The sequence below is a fragment of the Andrographis paniculata genome, unplaced genomic scaffold, assembly GCF_009805555.1.
Source record: "Andrographis paniculata isolate CXL003 unplaced genomic scaffold, ASM980555v1 Contig65END, whole genome shotgun sequence".
In the NCBI taxonomy this organism is placed as follows: domain Eukaryota; kingdom Viridiplantae; phylum Streptophyta; class Magnoliopsida; order Lamiales; family Acanthaceae; genus Andrographis; species Andrographis paniculata.
Window position 1 is genome coordinate 206,823 of NW_026137601.1, and position 19,161 is coordinate 225,983.

The 19,161-nt window shown below is 35.7% G+C and overlaps 4 protein-coding genes across 4 annotated transcripts; 3 read left to right on the forward strand and 1 right to left on the reverse strand.

Moving 5' to 3' along the window:
- Positions 1–4,382: 4,382 nt before the first annotated feature.
- LOC127262074 (probable polyamine oxidase 4) lies at positions 4,383–9,030 on the forward strand. The gene is made up of 10 exons (XM_051290583.1): positions 4,383–4,915; positions 5,472–5,587; positions 5,670–5,758; positions 6,286–6,399; positions 6,773–6,860; positions 6,961–7,046; positions 7,121–7,223; positions 7,465–7,562; positions 8,028–8,457; positions 8,535–9,030. Exons 1-10 carry the CDS (start codon positions 4,876–4,878, stop codon positions 8,862–8,864), a joined length of 1,494 nt encoding a protein of 497 aa, XP_051146540.1. The 5' UTR covers positions 4,383–4,875; the 3' UTR covers positions 8,865–9,030.
- A 161-nt stretch (positions 9,031–9,191) lies between these two features.
- Positions 9,192–11,349, forward strand: LOC127262072 (putative pentatricopeptide repeat-containing protein At1g09680). Its single transcript, XM_051290580.1, has one exon. The coding sequence runs from the start codon at positions 9,230–9,232 to the stop codon at positions 11,039–11,041; it is 1,812 nt and encodes a 603-aa protein (XP_051146537.1). The 5' UTR covers positions 9,192–9,229; the 3' UTR covers positions 11,042–11,349.
- A 546-nt stretch (positions 11,350–11,895) lies between these two features.
- LOC127262073 (salviol synthase-like) lies at positions 11,896–14,754 on the forward strand. The gene is made up of 2 exons (XM_051290581.1): positions 11,896–12,942; positions 13,989–14,754. The coding sequence occupies exons 1-2, from the start codon at positions 12,046–12,048 to the stop codon at positions 14,613–14,615; spliced, it is 1,524 nt and encodes a 507-aa protein (XP_051146538.1). The 5' UTR covers positions 11,896–12,045; the 3' UTR covers positions 14,616–14,754.
- An 860-nt stretch (positions 14,755–15,614) lies between these two features.
- Positions 15,615–17,906, reverse strand: LOC127262013 (trans-cinnamate:CoA ligase, peroxisomal-like). Its single transcript, XM_051290481.1, has 2 exons — positions 17,370–17,906; positions 15,615–17,293 (listed from the first exon to the last, which is right to left on the reverse strand). Exons 1-2 carry the CDS (start codon positions 17,568–17,570, stop codon positions 15,767–15,769), a joined length of 1,728 nt encoding a protein of 575 aa, XP_051146438.1. The 5' UTR covers positions 17,571–17,906; the 3' UTR covers positions 15,615–15,766.
- Positions 17,907–19,161: the final 1,255 nt, after the last annotated feature.

Here is a 19,161-nt window from a genome sequence, read left to right on the forward strand (position 1 = left end):
ATAGAATTGTGGATTAAAGTAAAATTACTATAACAATTGCATTTTTAGAGCTATTAACCACATAAATAGAATTATCCTATTGGAGATGACCTAAGTGAACAGCCACCTTATATTCACCTTTAATGTAGTGAGAAGAGAAAGTTTTATTAAAAAAAATAATAAAAATATTAAATTTGTATAAATATATTTATTTATTTATTGAGAAAAAAAAATCAGAATAGATGATTTTGATATATATATATATTTCAAATCATTTCCACACTATTAACTTCCTAAAATTTATAGTAAAAATATATTACATCCGTCCGGTTATAAGGGTCTATAAATTAAGAAAAAATTACAAAAATACTTTAATTAGCGTCTTATAATACTAATAGAAGGATATTTGTAAAAAAAATTATACAAATATAAATATATTTTTAATATTTATAATGACTACAAAATATAAATGTGATCCTAGAGGCGGACGGAGGGAATATTATTTTTTTTACAAAATATCATAATATTACAATATTATTTAAACCATACCAAATCTGATGATTAAATTAGTATGCTACTAATTCCTATTGAATTTCAGCATAATAATTTATAGCCATCTATAATAATAAGAAAATGCTTTTATTATTATATTATTATTATTATTCTGTTCGTGCTAAATTATTCATATTACTATAGATAAAAGAATTTAAATAAAATATAATTAGTAAATAATTTAAATATATATTAATAAAAAATAATTATTATATAATAAAAAATTATAAATTATGATAATTAAATAGTTTAATTAAAATTTAAAAAATTATAAATTATAAAATTTAAAATATAATTAAAATATATAATTGTATTTTATGTAGAAAGGAATTAGTATCATACAATTATAGTATATAAATTATATTTAAGATTATTTAAAATCGATATAATTTTGAATGTGTTTTATATAGCCGACTCGAGTGGTGATTATTACTAATCAACATATGAATATAAGGTGAATTGTATGTTAATATTGTATAAATACAATATATAAATCAACAATATATAATATTGGAAAATAATTTCCTCGATCTATTTTTGGCATATGGTCACTTCATCTTTTCTGCTGCTGCCTTTTTAGATTTTCATTTGGAGTAAGTGGTCTTGTCAGGTTGCTGCAACAGGCTGATGACAACATTGCCTGTTTTACACTATCTCGATTGGTGAATATATAAGACAAATGAATGGATGTTTTGAGTAGTCAAATTGCATCAAAATTATTTAGGAATACATTATTCTATTTATGTGCAAAGGGTTTTAATTGATTTTGTCTTACATGCAAAGCAAGATGGCTTTATAGATTATTGTGAAGAGAGAGTGGAGTGGTTGGAAGGTTTTGAGAGTGAAGTATAGTGAAAGAAAGTGAGTTAAATCCTCAACCCCAACATTTCTCTTCTCCATGTATTGAGTGAGTGCCAGACATTTTTATCTTGCCGGAGACCTCGTCGGAGGAATGAGAAATCGGAGTTCCGATCAGGGGAGGCGTCCAGATTTTGAGCAGCTTTGCTCCATGGTCGTTGTCAGCACGAGTTTGTGACAACATAAGTCTGTGAAGGGAATTTCCAAGGTAAACCATGTTAGGAGGATGAGTTAAAGGAGTTGTAGTTGTCTATGTTCTTGATCAAAATTGATTAGTAGACTTCTCATGGATTGGTATCCCCGGATGTAGGATCGTTTATATCCAAACCGGGTAAACAAACCCTTGTCTCATTTACTGCTTTGTATTTTCCGCATATATTCAGTTGGCAGTAAGGTGTTACAACTGGTGATATAACCACGCTTCGGGAGTTGGCCCATTTGGATAAATGTACGAGGATTTATTGGAGTAGCATTTATTTCCATCCCATCACATAATAATAATAATAATAATAATAATAATAATAATACTCCCTCCGTCCCACATACCATGTCTGCTACACGGTAGACAAGGTATTTTAGGAGGGTTGTAATTAGTAGATAATTAAGAATTTATTAGTAAAAATAATTATCCTATAATATAAATAATTATAAATTAAGATTAAGATAACTAATTAGTTTAATTAAAATTTAAAAAAAATAAATTAAAAATTTTAAAATGAGATTAAAGTGTGTAATCATTTTCAAAAAAAATGAAAGTGACATAGAATATGGGACGAATAGAAACGGCAACTTGGAAGTAGTACATAATATCAATATTTATTTAATTCAATTTATAAGTCATGTAGTAACCTAACTCCCGTGTTATGCGAGTTGGTGTTACCAATTCATACAGAATTTGCCATTAATTTAAATAAAAAACTACATTTAAATATAATAATTATCATAACTGCCCCAAATAATAATAATAATAATAATAATAATAAATAAAATTGTAGCGCACCTAATATGGAGTATTTTCTGACTAATATAATAAATGGTGGCGATAACATGGCATGTGCACTCCGAATATAATTTTAATCTTATATTTATAATTTATTTTGGATAATTTCTAATAAAATTTTTGGATGTGTTTAAATGCAAGGCTTGAGAGGTGGATTTGAGATCGAGAATCATCAAAATTTGAATTTAATATATATTGTTGTGATGTTTTAAATAGAATAACAACTTTTGATGTATTATAAAAATTAAAAATAAAATAAATATTTAATTTAATATATATTCTTAAAAGAAAATGAATAATAGGGTTGGATTCCAAACACACTCATTATTTTTATCTATTACTATTATTTTATTATTATATGGTCCAATGTGTGTATGGTCCAAAATTTGTATATATGCACATGCAAGCCATAATTGCTCCCAAAACAGTCCAAGCATCTAAAAGGTACATTCTTAGTATGCTTCGTATGTGTGTTTTTCTAAAAAAAGTTTGGGAAATTATTTTTCTTTTTTTTTAAAAAAAAATATTATTATTATCCACTTTTATGAAATTTTGTATTTGGGAAATTATTTTTCTTTTCTTTTTTTTTTAAAAAAATTATTATTATTATCCACTTTTATGAAATTTTGTATTTGATCAAATGAACATAAATTTCGACGACTGAGGGTATATTAAATATATAGTTGTAAAGATAAGCACGAAGGATGTGTCCTATGCGCTTTTTTAAAAAAATAAAAAAATAAAAAAAATTAATTATGAAAGGTTAAAAATACCAATTACTATTACTCTCTCCGTTCCAGATACCGACGATATTTAGAATGTATTAATGAAAATAATTATTTTATAATATAAATAATTATAAATTAATATTAAAATAACTAATTAGTTTAATTACAATTAAAAAAAATAAAATTTAAAAAATTTTTAAAATGAGATTACAGTGTGTAATCATTTTCCAAAAAAGAAAAGTGATATAGTATATGGGACGAACAGAAACGGCAACATGGACATAGTATATGGGACGGAGGGAGTATTAATCTATATGAAAAAGTATATATGTGTATAAAAGTGCATCCTATAATACATTCTTAAGGTTTGACTTGATGTACGACGTTTGACCATTGTTGTAATGATGTTTGACCACGGCAGTGTGAGGGTGGGATCGATGATTACAATATTTTGGTAATCATTTTCTCTGTCAGCATTATGTTCCTAATTTTTTAAAATATTATACTAAGATTTACTTAAATATTTTACTTTTATCCTTTTTTTTATAATTAATACATATATTCAATTTTTTTTTAATTTTTTTTTTTATAAAACAAATATATATTAATTATAAATAATTTCTTTTTAGTTTTATTTATTGTAATATATACAGTATCTATAAATATTCATAGTATTTTAATTTTATTAATAATATATGTTAAAGTATTTTAGGTTTGTTTGATTCTATTATAAATAAAAAAAAAATATTATATTTTTCATAAAATACCATATCAAAAAATAAATTCGCTCAACACCGAATAGCACCAATATCTCATCATCAAGAATAAAAACAGAAAATTCGAACAACATAAACAAATTGTTTGCTATACGATCGGACTGAATAAAATGTTCAAATTTCGAATATTTTTATCACTCTGATCGCATCCTATATATTATACTGTATATAAAAAAAAGGTTTATAACTAATTTGGTATTGTAATTTTAAATAAAAACAAATAATAAAAAGATTCCAACTAATTATTGAAGAATAATCGAAATTGCAAAAGGAAGGTGGCGAGAAGTTGGTTGGTATTGATAATAATTCAAAACCCGCACGGAAACTCAAAGACAGCACACCACCAAGTGGGTAGTAACCCTTTGCTGTAGAAACCGACCTACATGGTGAAGTTCCTAAAATACCCTCACCAGAAAAAAATTATTACCCCGCTGGCATAAAAATATCTGGCGGCTTAAAATAGCGTTACAGCCTGCATTATAAATACTCGCATGAATTCTGCCGAACCAAAGTTGGAGAGAGACGAGAGGCATTCACCGCAAATAATTGAGTTTTTGGGAGTTGGGAGAGACGGAGAAGGAGGATCGAGGGTTTGAGGTCGGGGCATTCGGATCTATGCAACCGAGGATTGATCGCAAGCCATCGGTTGGTGTAGACGAAGAAGCAGTTTTTGGATTTCAATCGTGTTTTTGTGAATGCTGCAAAAGCTGGGTCTTCGATGATGAGTATTAGGAACTTGTTTGATGATAAGTTGGGTTCTGCATCCAATCTCAGCCGCCTCATTGCCGGACTTTTGCTTTTCCTCCTCTACCATTCGTTCCAATTGATTTCTAATTTCCCGATTCCTATACACCCGTAAATTTTGTTCTTTGTTTTTCATTTTTTTCGGTTTACTCTCCTGCGCTGTTTTGTTATTCGTTGTTGGCATCTGTTGTGGGATCGGATTTGAGGAGTGCGGGTAGAGAATTTCTGGTGTTGGATAATGGAGATCGTTTATGGCGATGATGGTGAATTTTCTAACGGTGAGTCTTGTAACCTAAATTTATTTGATTGTTTTTCTTCTGTTTGATTAGATTTAAATCTTGGTTTTATTTATGTTTGAACGTTGATCATTGATATGCTGTTTTGAATGTCGAGTGTGTATTTGCTTAACGTGTATCATCGTTGTTGTTGAATTTGGATACTTAGAACAGTCTCCTCTGGTTCTCTTAATCATCATCATTCGGCGTTTTAAAAATTTAAATTACTTATTGCAAATTGGTTCCTGTTTTAATGTGTTGCAATTGGAATAGAAGCACAGTGATCTCTATTTTATTTGCCTTTTAGTTTGCTAGATCAAGAATTGCATTGATTTCTGGGTAGTTGTCTAAAGGCATTTTCTTGTGTTGGACACCAAAATCTAATTCAATTTCGACACAGCCTATATGTTCATTTGTTGCAGACACTATTGGTTTTACCGTTTTAGTTTCTTGTTGACATGCAGTATCATTCTTTTAAATCTTTCCTATTTATTTCTTGTATTTGCTAGAAATTGACACTAAACTAATTATCTTCATTCTTACTTATTTTGGTAAATAGGCACTTATGGTTCACTTTTTGAGAGACAACACAACTCATCTCCATCTGTCATTGTTATTGGTGGGGGCATCTCAGGGATTGCTGCTGCACGGATGCTTCATGATGCGTCTTATAAGGTGTGATGTTTTAGGCATGTTCCTTCATTTTCTTATTTATAGTTTAGCTTTGTGCTTAATAATGGAATCAACCCTCTTACAGGTGATTCTGTTGGAGTCACAAGATAGAATTGGTGGACGCATTCACACAGACTATTCTTTCGGTTGCCCAGTTGATATGGGAGCTTCATGGCAAGTGCACTTTCTTTCTTTCTTTCCTTCTTTTTTCTGTTTTTTTTTTGACACATCATACTCTGTCAGCTTATGAAAATTTTATGTTCGTCTAAGCTTCTCATTGTTTCCTTATGTTTTTACTTTTAATATAGCCATATGAAATGCAAAGTAAAATGTTGTGTTGATATTCTAACACTAACATAAATTTAGTTCATTTATATAATACTAGAAAACACTTATAACACTAACAAAAGCTTTTGCACCTGGAAATAGAAAACTGTAAGTTTGGGTGGCAGAAATATTAGGACATTATGATGCATCTCCTGTTAGCATTGAGCATCCTAGCTTTTCACCAAGACCTAATAAAGGGATTAATTTATTAATGCATATAACTTTTATTTGGCCCAAAGTTATGCATTTAGATGGAATGTCGTATTATTAATTGTGGGTGGAGAAAACAGTGACTTTCTAATGCATGTCTTGTCAGCAAAAAGTGAATGTGTTTTGTTGGTATGCTCACAAAAGTTAATTGTGGCTATACTCAGGCTACATGGTGTCTGCAATGAGAATCCATTGTCTCCTGTTATTCGTCGTTTGGGACTAAGGTTATATCGCACAAGTGGAGATGATTCTATCCTCTATGATCATGATCTTGAGAGGTATGCAACTGCTATTGTTACAGTTATAATAAACACAATGTAAAAAAGCATCCATTTTCTTGACAAATAATACAATCTTGAAATCTTCTCATGATTCTCAATCTACTTAATTGTTGCAGAGTTTTCAATTTCTGAGGCTTTGTGAATTCCCCAAATAATGTTATGCAATCGTTTTTCTTGAATTCTAAGCACTTGAATAAGTGAATATAATGCATCATTTCGGTTTGTCGATTTCCATCACACACTTCTATTATACTTATTATATAAATGTATGCTTTTGGAATATATAGAGTGTATGATTTTTTCAACTTGTGAATCATTTAAATTGCCTACAATTTGTAAGGGTTTTGATTTTTAGTTTTGTGCTTTTCAGTTATGCACTTTTTGACAAGAATGGCAACCAAGTTCCCCAAAGTATTGTTACTGAAGTTGGAGTTGCATTTAAGAAAATTCTTGAGGAGGTGGGATTGTATTTCTTGAATATATCATTTCTCTAGATACATTGTTAACTAATGCATTTTACTTGGAACGAGTCTCCTAACAATATGTTCTCCTTTTTAGACGGATAAAGTGAGGAACGAACAAAGCAATGACATATCTGTCAAGGAAGCAATATCAATTGTGATGGATAGGAACCCAGATTTAAGGTGTTAGAACTTTGTTGTTATCTTGAAGATCACCTTTTTGTAACAGAAGTCTCTAATGCTTGGTGTTTCTTCAGGCAAGAAGGCGTTGCATATGAAGTCTTGCAGTGGTATATTTGTAGGATGGAGGCTTGGTTTGCTGCTGATGCAGAAGACATATCGCTGCAAGCATGGGATCAGGTATGTTTGGCTCCTCTTAGTATTGTCTTATTTATACTGAGGCTCTTTGAAAGTAGTATCTAATATCGCCACTTTTGCCCTGTACAATTAATAATGGACAAAATAAGAGTTTTTCTTCCTCTGTTATATATCTTATGCCATGTGATTAATAAATGATTCGTTTATGTGAAGTTGTAAATTTGTATTCCTTATGCTTCATTTATTATTATTGTTAATGTGGGGTTGTATTCCTTGTGCCCAGGAGAAAGTTCTGACTGGTGGTCATGGGCTTATGGTGCAAGGGTATGATCCTGTCATAAAGGATCTCTCTAGAGACATTGATATTCGTTTAAATCACAGGTATGCACCAATGCCTTTCTTGAATTTATTGTATGACAGTTAAAAATCTATATATTTCTTGTATTTTATACAGCAACAACTATTACAACATACACCCAACTTTCATGTCAAACACACATGTGGATACAATGTGGGAGTATCTTTTATATTCACCATGGCTGGATGTCCTTTTGAAATGTTAAGAATGTGTAAAAAAAGTACATATTTTGTTGATGAAAACAGTAATGCAAAAGGAGGGACTGCTGTTTTACATCCTCTAGAAATATATTAGTTGTAAGCTCGCATCATATAATCGGTGGTCAGGGTTCAGTTATCATTATCTAGGATTGAATGATTTGATCGAGTTAGCTCATGTGTGTGGGTGCGGTGTTTGTCATATCCCTCCCAAAAAACTTCATTTATTTTCAGTTTCTAATTTGCCTTCCCAGTTCTGGATATTTAAATTTACTCTATCTAAATTCCCAGGGTTAAAAAGATCGTTAATGGTTACAAGAAGGTTGTTGTGATGGTCGAAGATGGGAGAAGTCTTGTTGCAGATGCTGCTATTGTCACTGTGCCTTTGGGGACTCTAAAGGCCAACGTAATCAAGTTTGAGCCTAAACTGCCGGAATGGAAACTGTCTGCAATCTCAGATCTCGGTGTCGGAATTGAAAATAAGATTGCCCTAAAATTCGAGCATGCATTCTGGCCAAATGTGGAGTTTCTTGGCATCGTAGCTACCACTTCTTATTCATGTGGCTATTTTCTTAATCTTCACAAGGCCACAGGTCACCCTGTTCTAGTCTACATGGCTGCCGGCGCCCTTGCCCACGACCTCGAGAAACTGACAGACACGGCTGTCGTTGAATTTGTGATGCTGCAGCTGAAGCAAATGTTTCCCAATGCAACTGAACCTGTAAGCACTTTTATAATTCAGCCAGTCAGTTTCAATACTCGTTAGGATAATAATTTGGTTACGCTGCTGCGTTGCAGGGGCAGTATCTTGTGTCGCATTGGGGAACAAACCCGAACATTCTTGGCAGCTATTCATACGACGCAGTGGGGAACACGGTCGATATATACGACCGGCTGCGCGCTCCAGTGGGCAATCTCTTCTTCGGAGGTGAAGCAGTGAGTCTCGACCATCAGGGCTCGGTGCATGGAGCCTACTCTGCGGGTATTCTTGCAGCCGAGGCTTGCCAGAAACATCTGATGCAGAGGTTCGAGAGTAGTCTCGAGACGAATCCACTTGCTGCTGCTGCTGCTTCCTGTCGCGACGAACCTCTCGAAGCTTCGGTGCCTCTGCAGATCTCGCGGTTATAAGTTTACCTTAACAAATTGGAACTGTAACTTTTGTTGTTTTTCTGAATGAATTGTTCTCGTCGGGATGTTGGAACTACGGCGCTATTGAAATAAATTCATTACACAAATGCTCTGTAACTGTATTTATGTATTATTGCGATCTCGAGGTCATTGGTTGGTTTAAACACTCCGCCTTATGTCACCAAAAAAAGATTTTGAAACTAAAGAAAATTTTGAAGCAGACATAAAACATAAAGTTCGATTTCAGTTCGATTTAGAGACTAAAATTGATTTTCTTCTCTAATATTTTACTAACATATTTTATTAGAAAAATAATAAAAAGCTAAAACCTTCTAAAAACGCACGAACAGCGTCAAAAATTCCAAATGGCCACGACGCCAATCCGTCAGCGTCTCCTTCCTTGCGTCCGCCGGCGCCGCCGCTTTTTCTCCGCCTCCGCCTGGTACACCCCGCCGGTGTGGTTCCGGAATTCACCTCTCTGTGATACAGACCCCATCCTTACCGATCTTTCTCAAGCCATCCAAAACTCCCAATCGAAATCTATCCAAGCATCGCTTAAACATCTCCTCCCTTCTCTGAAGCCCCATCATATCATAAACCTCATCACCCAAAACCCTCACTCTCTCTCTCCTCTCTCTCTCTACAATTTCTTCACATGGCTGTCATCTCCCGGCTTTTCCCCCTTCCGCCACACTCTCCACACCTACTGCACCATGATCCACTTCCTATGTTCACACCAATTAACGACAGAGGCCAAGACCTTGTTGCAGACTGTGGTTTCGAGGAAAGGGAAGGATTCGGCGCCGGAGGTTTTCACGGCAATAATTGAATCCAAAGGTACACTGAGATCGGATGCGTATGTTTTCTCAGGATTGATGGTTGCATATTTAGAATCCGGATTTGCTCTAGACGCTATTGAGATTTTTAGGTCGGCTAGAAAGCATAGAATTAGGGTTCCATTCGATAGCTGTTGCAAGGTGCTCGACCATTTGATGAAGCTGAAGCATTTCCATTTAGTTTGGGAATTCTACAACGAGGTTTTGGAATGTGGTTATCCTCCGAGTTTATATTTCTTTAACAATTTGATGCACAGATTTAGCATACAATGCGAAATTGAGGAAGCTTTAGCTGTTTTCGAAGCTATCCGGAGATGGGGTTTGAGGCCTAGTGTTGTTAGTTTCAATACATTAATGAATGGTTATGTTAGGATGGGTGATCTTGATGAAGTATTTAGGCTAAAAGAAAAAATGCAGGATGATAGAATTCTTCCCGATGTTTATACTTATAGCCTTTTGATCAACGGGTTGTGTAGGGAGCGAAGAATGGATGAAGCCAGCGAGTTTTTCAATGAAATGTGGGGCTATGGATTGGTCCCGAATGGTGTTACTTTCACTACGATGATCGATGGGCATTGCAAGAACGGCCGTGTCGATTTGGCTATGGACATGTATAAGCGCATGTTGGCACAGGGATTATCCCCTGATGTTGTTACCTACAATTCCCTCATTAATGGCCTCTGCAAAAATGGAGATTTGAAAGAAGCACATGATCTTGTTGATGAGATGGACAAGAAGGGATTGAAGCCAGATAAAGTTACATACACAACCCTAATCGATGGAAACTGTAAGGCGGGATATTTGGATGCCGCAATTGGGATTAAGGAAAAAATGAGCAAGGAAAGTATTCTGCTCGACAATGTGGCCTACACAGCTCTTATTTCTGGTTTGTGTATCGAAGGGCGAGTGGAAGATGCTGATAGAACGATGAGGGAGATGTTGAGAGTGGACCTCAAACCTGATGACAAAGTGTATACAATGGTCATTCATGAGTTTTGTAAGAAAGGAGATCTTCGAATGGCTTCGAAGTTACTAAAGGAGATGCAGAAAGATGGGCGTAAAATATCCGTCATCACTTACAACGCGCTCATCAATGGCTATTGCAAACAAGGACAGTTGCACAATGCCAATATGCTCCTAAACGCGATGCTAAATCTCGGTGTCATTCCCGATGATATAACATATAACATCTTGCTCGAAGGCTATTGTAGATACCGCAATGGCGAAGATGTCGCCAAACTCCGTGGCGCAAAAGGGCTTGTTCTCAACTATGCTTCATACACTTCGATGATAAGTAGCTTAAGCAGTAAAGAATCGAAGCACAGTTCCAAGGGATGGTAAATATACTTCTATTTCTTTTATTTGATTTTTTTTTTTTTTTTTTTTTTCGTTCGATAAGGATATTTTTTAGTCTCTAGATTTGATGATGTTCTCTGCTTTATGACATGTCGACTTGTCCTTGCACTTGTATTGAATTAAATACCTTTGTTTAACAAATACTAATACAATTAGGTATTATAAATAGAGTTTTGCCATTGTTGACACCAAACAAGCAAGAGGAGCAGCTCTGAAGCTTTGATATTAGCATAATATTTTTCGTCTTTGTCCATTGGACTGACAGTGGGTTTCTTTTTAAACTAATGAATAAACAGATGAGGTTCAAATTAAGTTCTTCCTATGAAAACAGAACTTTGAGAATGGATAGACATATATAGATAGTTTCCAAAAATATCAATAGGGATAAGATCCACAGATGGAAGAATGAGGTGAAACAAAAAACCTCTAAATGTGTGCATATCAAACTGGATTTATTTGCTCTATCTTTTGCATACATCATTTCAGATCTCCCAAGATAACTCAACTTGAATTTGACAACCAAGAAAATCATACATGACACCATTTCATCTCTCTCAAAATAGTCTGAACTTTAGGTTCCGCGGAGGGTTTACCCATACACACTTTTGGGTAGCTGCTGTGGTTCATACATTATTAAAAAAAAAAAAAAGAATTAAATTGAACTTGTCCTGTAAAGGATGGCCCGATAGTGGTGGTGTGGGGAATAAACTTGTGATCATGAGATCATGGGTTCAAATTCCGACGCCTCCCGATCCTCCAGGTCCACCTGCGGAATTTTATCACTATTTTATTAATTATTCTCCATTAATAAATACCCAAGCGCAGCAAACTAAGTTTGAAACTCAAGTCATACTAGGCAAGCTTTGTAAGGCAGGTGACCTATCCACCTGTTACGAGACAACGTTATAATAGAACTTTTTGCTTCATATATATCTACGCTTTATATATTTTCCTTCAACAAATCCATTCACTCTCAAACCAACAAATCTATGGATAGTGATTATTTCCCATCCTGGATTATCCTTCTTTCATCATCTTTCATCGTTCTTGCAACCATATGGAACTTCATGGCTCGATCCAAACGTGCCCGAAGTTCCCCTAATCTTCCTCCAGGTCCCAGAAAGCTGCCATTGATCGGGAACTTGCATCTCCTCGTAAGATCCCGACCGCCCCACCGAATTTTAACCGAATTGGCCTCAAAACACGGCCCGATAATGCACTTGCAGCTAGGCGAATTGAGCACGGTTGTTATATCCTCACCCAAAGCCGCGAAAGAGGTCTTGAAAACGCACGACATAAACTTCGCCAATAGGCCACACGTCTTCGCAACAAATGTTTTAACTTACAATAATTCTAACATAGGATTTTTGCCGTATGGAGAATACTGGAGACAGTTGCGCAAAATTTGCACTATAGAGCTTATGGGAGCGCGGCGTGTCCAATCTTTTCGCCCCTTAAGGGAAGAAGAGTTTTCCAAAATGTGTAGTCGGATAGCGTCAAAAGAAGGGTCGTCCATAAACTTAACTCGGAATATTTACTTGGCGACATGCGACATGGTTTTGCGAGCTGCCCTTGGCAATAAGAATGACGAACACACGGCATTTGTATCCGCAATGAAGGAAATGTTTTATTTAGCCGGAGGATTTAATGCCGGCGATTTATTTCCCTCTATTGGTTTGTTTAGAGTAATCGGTGGATTTAGACGCCGCGTGGAGAAAGTGCATGAGCTTTCGGATAGGATACTTCAGAAGATTATCGACAATTGCAAAGTCGAGAAATCACAAGAACAAAAGATCGAAAACTTAGCCGATGTTCTCCTCAAATTCCATAAGGACGCGGGAAGTGAGCTCCGATTGAGCGATGACGGCGTAAAAGCCGTGCTACAGGTTCGTCGTTAAACTCTACAATGGTGGGGAATTTTGGAGCGAAATTTCGCTATGTTTACTTGAAGTTTGATTTCAATTTTTTTACTATTCAATCGGCGCGATTTTTTATTAAAAAAAATCACTATGTTTGTAAGGGTGTCAATTCGTATTTTCGAATAGTATTCATGTCAAGTTAAACTGTACGTATAACAAAAAAATTGTCAACTCAATTTGACCCAAACCCGATTTTCACCCCATAATTCTAGAATTTGAAGAAGACAAATTTTTTTTCGAACCATATTTAGATTAACTTGATTTTATTTTAGCCCACTTGATAATTCGAACTAACCCAAACGAAACCGAAAAAATCTGATACGAAATCTACCCGAAAATATGAAAAATTTAAAATTATGTTTAAGATAATAATAATAATAACAATAACTCCAATAAAAAAAAGTATTAGAAAATTGAAAATATTAAATATATAATTAGCCAACAAAGATAAATATTAACAATTCAATATGAATTCAAACTGAAACAACAACATAAAAACAATACTTTTCAAGACAGCAGAGCCAGAAAATAAAAATATATCTATTGTTAATTTTATTTTTTAGTTTTTTTTTGTATCTAGAATACTTTTATTTTTTATAATTATAATTTGTACATTATTTTATTTTTTTATTTTGTAATGTAATATAATTCGAAATAGATTTATTTATAAAATTACGTTAAGATCAAGTTGGATTTGAATTTCAAATTATGGTGAACATATTTATAGATTTTGGGTTATGAGGTCAACCATCTAACCTTGTGTTTTTTTTTTTTTTTTAATCGTTTCGAGCTTAAGTTGATCTAATATTTTAAATATTCAAAATATTCAATAGAAAGGTTTCAAATCGAACAAATTCGATTTATCGAGCCAGATTCAGTTTTGACACCCTTATTAATCTATCATATACATTCAAATTACTGTTCAACCAGAAACCTAAGTTAAAATACAAAACCAAACCTCTGTATAGAAATGTTTTAAGTTTCACATAACATAATTTTACTTGGGCATATAGGATGTGTTCACTGCTGGAATCGAGACATCATCGACGACTACAGATTGGGCTATGGCAGAAATGATAAGACATCCAAAAGTCCTCAAGAAGGCACAAGATGAGGTGAGACAAGTTTTCCACGAAAAGGGGTTCGTGGATGAATCCGACTTCAATGAGCTAAAATACCTAAAGTTAGTGATCAAAGAGACTCTTAGATTGCACCCGCCGGGGCCTCTTCTACTCCCGCGAGAAAATTATGAGACATGTGAAATTAATGGATACACAATACCCGCAAAAACAAGGGTTATGGTGAATGCATGGGCCATTGGAAGAGATCCCAAAATTTGGAAAGATGCCGAGATTTTTATACCAGAGAGATTTCTTGATAACGATACAGTCGATTATAATGGGAAGAATTATGAATACATTCCTTTTGGCGCCGGGAGAAGAATTTGCCCAGGAATGTGGTTTGGCTTGGCTAATGTCGAACTCCCTTTGGCGATGTTTCTCTATCATTTTGATTGGGCTTTGCCACGGGAAATCGAAAGTGAAGATGTCGACATGACCGAAACCTTTGGCCTTACGGCGAGAAGGAAGAATCCTCTTTATGTGGTTCCGATTTTGAAGAACACTTTGCCTCTAAAGTAAGTTTTGCCAGTGTTATCTTTCTTGGCATGCTCGAACCATTTAGTTTGGACTATTGTTTGGAAATGTTTTTGTGTTTTGGGTTGTTTTGAGAATAGTAGGAATGTTGTAATACAAAATAAGATTTTGTTTAATTTCGATTTTATGTGTTCATTGATTATTATTTTTTAAAAAGAATATGACATTAAGTGCTTATAATTCAATTAAAGTATTACATCAAAAAATTATATATATTTTCTATTTGATTAAATAGATCCGACAAGGAAAGTTACGACTAACTATGTGTAGTCCATTCCTATACCGTTCAGAATAGACATAAGAGAGTATCTTCTTTTTGTTTTTTTTATGACATAAAAATTTGGAGCAGTTATTGAAATACGCACAGGTAAATCTCGGCCGAAACCAAAACCTGCAAACTAGGCCAAAATAGGGTATCTTCTTAAATGTATAAAACAAGTGCTGAATCAAAAAGAAAATATTCAAGTTAGTATATGAATCTGATTTCAGTCATATGAATTTTTATTTAATGTTATTGTTATTATTATTATTTTATTATGGGACATTGTATTTTCGTTTGTAATTTTCCTTATCATTTTTCAATGTTTTTCACAGACAATCTTACCTACTTTTCCACTTAAAAAACAGCGTAAAGGAATATCATATGTCGAGAATTACAGAGACATTTACGTAGCCCTACTTTTCCAACATTTTCTTGAATTCAATTTATTTATATATGTCTATTACTAAAAGATGACAGGTTTGTTAGGTTTCAGTTTGAAATTAATATGTTAGATTTGAGTTTAATTTAAACAATATTTTTATATTATATTTTATTAAAAATTATATAAAACAAACCAGAATAAATCAACAGTTTAAGAAAGACGAAAATATAGCGACTTGTCTAGCCTTAATTTGCAGAATATTAAGTTCGATCGGAATTTGTCGCGCATTTTCGGTTAACCGTGGCGGTTCCGTATCATTAAAAAAAAACACGAATACGATTGAATTTCAATATGTATATATCTGTAATTGAAATTAATAATACATTCCCATCAGTCTTCAACAAACATGTACTCTCTCATTACTATTACTATTATTATCACATTATTTAATTAACCACTATTATTAATTAATTAATTTAATTAATTAATGAGTCAGAGGCGAGACATGGCAAGAACATGTTCCTGGCTTTGACCTTCGTCTCCGTCACTGTATCGCCGCCGCTGCACCTCCTCCCGATCATTTCTCGATTTCGCCGGCGACGGCGAGTCGTCGAATGTCTTCGCTACAGCCCGGAGCTCAAACTTCTGAATCTTCCCCGTCGCCGTCTTCGGCAGCTCCGCCATGAACTCCACCCTCTTCGGCACCATAAAACTCGGCAGATTCCGGCGGCAATGGAGGAGGAGCTCCTCCGCCGTCACCGCCGCCTTCACCTTCACAAACGCGCAGGGACTCTCCCCCCACTTCGCGTGCGGCATCGCCACCACCGCGGCCTCCACCACCGCCGGATGCTTGTACAGCGCCCCCTCCACCTCCACGCTGCTGATATTCTCCCCGCCGGAGATGATCACGTCCTTCGACCTATCCTTGATCTCCACGTACCCGTCGGAGTGGATCACTCCAACGTCGCCGGTCATAAACCACCCCTGCCGGAAAACTTTTCCGGTGGCTTCCTCGTCCTTAAAATACCCCTTCATTATACTGCTCCCCCTCAGCGCAATTTCTCCGATCATCTCCCCGTCCCTCGCCACGCTCTCCATCGTCGCCGGATTCTTCACGTCGACGTCGGCCAGCGTCAGAATGCTTATCCCCTGCCTCGCCTTGTACCTCGATTTCTCCTCCGTCGACAAATTATTCCATTTCTTCTGCCACTCGCAGACCAGAGCAGGTCCCGTCGCCTCCGTCAGTCCGTACGCGTGGACAACGTGAAACCCTAAGGCTTCAATTCTGTCCATTAGCGCCGCCGGCGGCGGCGCCCCGCCTGTCAGAATCTCGACCGGAGACTTCAGCTTCTGCGGATTCGATTCTAACAAAATGTTGAACACGATCGGCGCGCAGCACATGTGGGTGACGCCGTGGGCGGCGATGGCGGCGTAAATCTCCGGCGCGGTGGTGCTCCGGATGCAGACGTTGGTCCCGCCACGCGCAGCCACGCCCCAGGTGAAGGTCCACCCGTTGCAGTGGAACATCGGCAGCGACCAGAGGTAAACCGCCTCCGTCTTCATCTCCCAGCCGACGATCAAGCTCATGGTGCTAAGATACGCCCCCCGGTGGCTGTAGACGACGCCTTTAGGGGCGGCGGTGGTGCCGGAGGTGTAATTGAGGGCGATAGGGTCCCACTCGTCGTCGATTTCGATTGGGGCTTCGTTAGGGTTTCCGGCGGCGAGGATTTCTTCGTACTCGAGAGCGCCGAGGCGGACGCCGGTGGGGCGGTCGAGATCGTCGACAACGACGACGAGGGGCATGGCGGCGGCGGTCTGGAGCACGATTTTTAAGGCGTCGCGGGCGAGGGGGACGTACTGGTAATCGACGAAGAAGATTTTAGCTTCGGAGTGGGTGAGAATGGCGGCGATGTTCTTGGCGTCGAGCCTGGTGTTGATGGTGTTCAGCACGGCGCCGGCCATCGGAACGGCGAAGTGCATTTCGTACATAGCCGGAATGTTGGGCGCCAGTACGGACACCTGTTAAGCTAGCTAATTAATTCATTAATTAATTAATTTATTTATTTATTAATTAGTACGGTACGGCGGTACTTACGACGTCGTTTTTTTGGATGTTGAAAGAGCGGAGGGCGGCGGCGAGGCGGCGGCAGCGGAGGTAGGTGGCGCGCCAGGTGAATCGGACATTTTGGCCGTAGATTAGGGAGGGGCGGTCGCCGTAGACGGCGGCGGCCCTCTTCAGGAAGGTGGTCGGACTCAGGGGGGCGTAATTGGCCCCACACTTGGGCAGTTTCTCCATAGCTACAACTTAATTTAAATTAAAGAGAAGATGGAGGGTCGAATTGAAAATATATATGTCCAGTGCATTTGATATATATAGAGGAGGAGGCGACCCGACGGGTGAAGGGACCCGACCCGGGAGAGGTTGAGGCGTTAGGTAATTGAATAAAATTAAATTAGTTAGTAAGTAAATTAAATAAATATTCGGGTAGGGGAGGGGGAAGTTATGTGGGAGGTTCTGTGATGGTTACATTGAATTTTTAGTTAAGGTTCCCGAAGACGTACAGACTAACTATTTTTGTTTTTTCTTTTTAAATTTTATTTCTTTTCTAAGCAATTTTTATTTATTATAAATATTTTAATGTTTGTTTGCCTTTACGAAGTGCATTCACATTGGGGAAACATGGTGGCTGCTGCTGCTTGACCACTCCACCTGTCTCTCTCTCTCCTCTTTATAGATTTATACATAAAAATATGCTAAATCAAGAATGTCTCTACGCTCGATATCTCAAAAAAAAACAAAAAAAAAAAAGACTGTCTCTATGCTGCGCACAAAACATTTGGGTCTGTTGGGACCTGCGATTGAGCACTTATGCAAAACATCAATATGATGTGGTTTTTACTTTTATTTTTATTTTTATTGTTAAAAAAAAAAATCCTTAGAAAATATTATGTAATATCAAATTTTCACCCAAAAAAAAAAAAAAAAAAAAAAAAGCACTCATAACATATACCATATGTGGTAGGTGACCTAAGACATCGAAAATTTGATGTCATGACTTCACCATCACAAGTCCAACTCCTCCATCGCCAGGTCACCCTTATGTGTGTTAATTTGTTTTATTTATGTTAAATATGGGTTTAGGGTTAATTTGTTATATATGTGTAAGCGTTTAATTATTAGTTATGAAAGTTTAATTTATAAGTGATTATTTATATATAAAAATATTGTAATACTATAATACATATGTAAGAATTCTTTAAATTTATATTAATTACTTTTTCATCTATTTACACATATGTCACTAATGTCCTCACATATTTCTTATATCCGTTATACTTTAATCCAAAAATGAAATCACCAACCCTATAAATTTTTAATTTAACACATTTAAGAAAAAAAATATATATACAAATAATTTTTAAAATTTCATATCGAAAGTTTTGAACATAAATTTATAAGACAATAAAGTATGATATTTTATATAAAATAAAAAATAAGAAAAATAAGTCCCTGTGTAGTTGTGAGGTGGTTCAAACCCAAACGTCTCCGGATCCACTTACCACGCATGGTTCACCTATTGTGACTTGTCTTGTCGGACCTTAATTTGCAGAGTATTAGATTCGGTCTGAAGTTTACCAAATGCGCATTTTCGAGTCGCGATTGAGGTTCCCACGCTATTAAAAAAATAAATTAGATAAGAAAAATAAGTATTTCAAAGTTTCAAAATAAACAAATCCAAAAATTTTACACACTGTTACAATAAAAATTTAACTTATATGAAAAAATAATATATTTAAATTAAAATATAAATAATAGAAATTAATTTATAATGAGATGAGTGAGTAGATATTATAGAGTGGTGCATTAAAGCAAGTAGTGGAGAAGT

What these genes read in the sequence shown, in the direction of transcription:
- LOC127262074 (XM_051290583.1), top strand. Translation starts at nt 4,876, where the DNA reads ATGGAGATCGTTTATGGCGATGATGGTGAATTTTCTAACG. An exon ending in TATGATCATGATCTTGAGAG is followed by an intron (nt 6,400 to 6,772) that starts GTATGCAACTGC and finishes TGTGCTTTTCAG; the next exon opens with TTATGCACTTTTTGACAAGA. An exon ending in TTCCCAATGCAACTGAACCT is followed by an intron (nt 8,458 to 8,534) that starts GTAAGCACTTTT and finishes GCTGCGTTGCAG; the next exon opens with GGGCAGTATCTTGTGTCGCA.
- LOC127262072 (XM_051290580.1), top strand. Translation starts at nt 9,230, where the DNA reads ATGGCCACGACGCCAATCCGTCAGCGTCTCCTTCCTTGCGTCCGCCGG.
- LOC127262073 (XM_051290581.1), top strand. Translation starts at nt 12,046, where the DNA reads ATGGATAGTGATTATTTCCCATCCTGGATTATCCTTCTTTCATCATCT. An exon ending in GCGTAAAAGCCGTGCTACAG is followed by an intron (nt 12,943 to 13,988) that starts GTTCGTCGTTAA and finishes TTGGGCATATAG; the next exon opens with GATGTGTTCACTGCTGGAAT.
- LOC127262013 (XM_051290481.1), bottom strand. Translation starts at nt 17,570, where the DNA reads ATGGAGAAACTGCCCAAGTGTGGGGCCAATTACGCCCCCCTGAGTCCG. An exon ending in ACATCCAAAAAAACGACGTC is followed by an intron (nt 17,294 to 17,369) that starts GTAAGTACCGCC and finishes CTAGCTTAACAG; the next exon opens with GTGTCCGTACTGGCGCCCAA.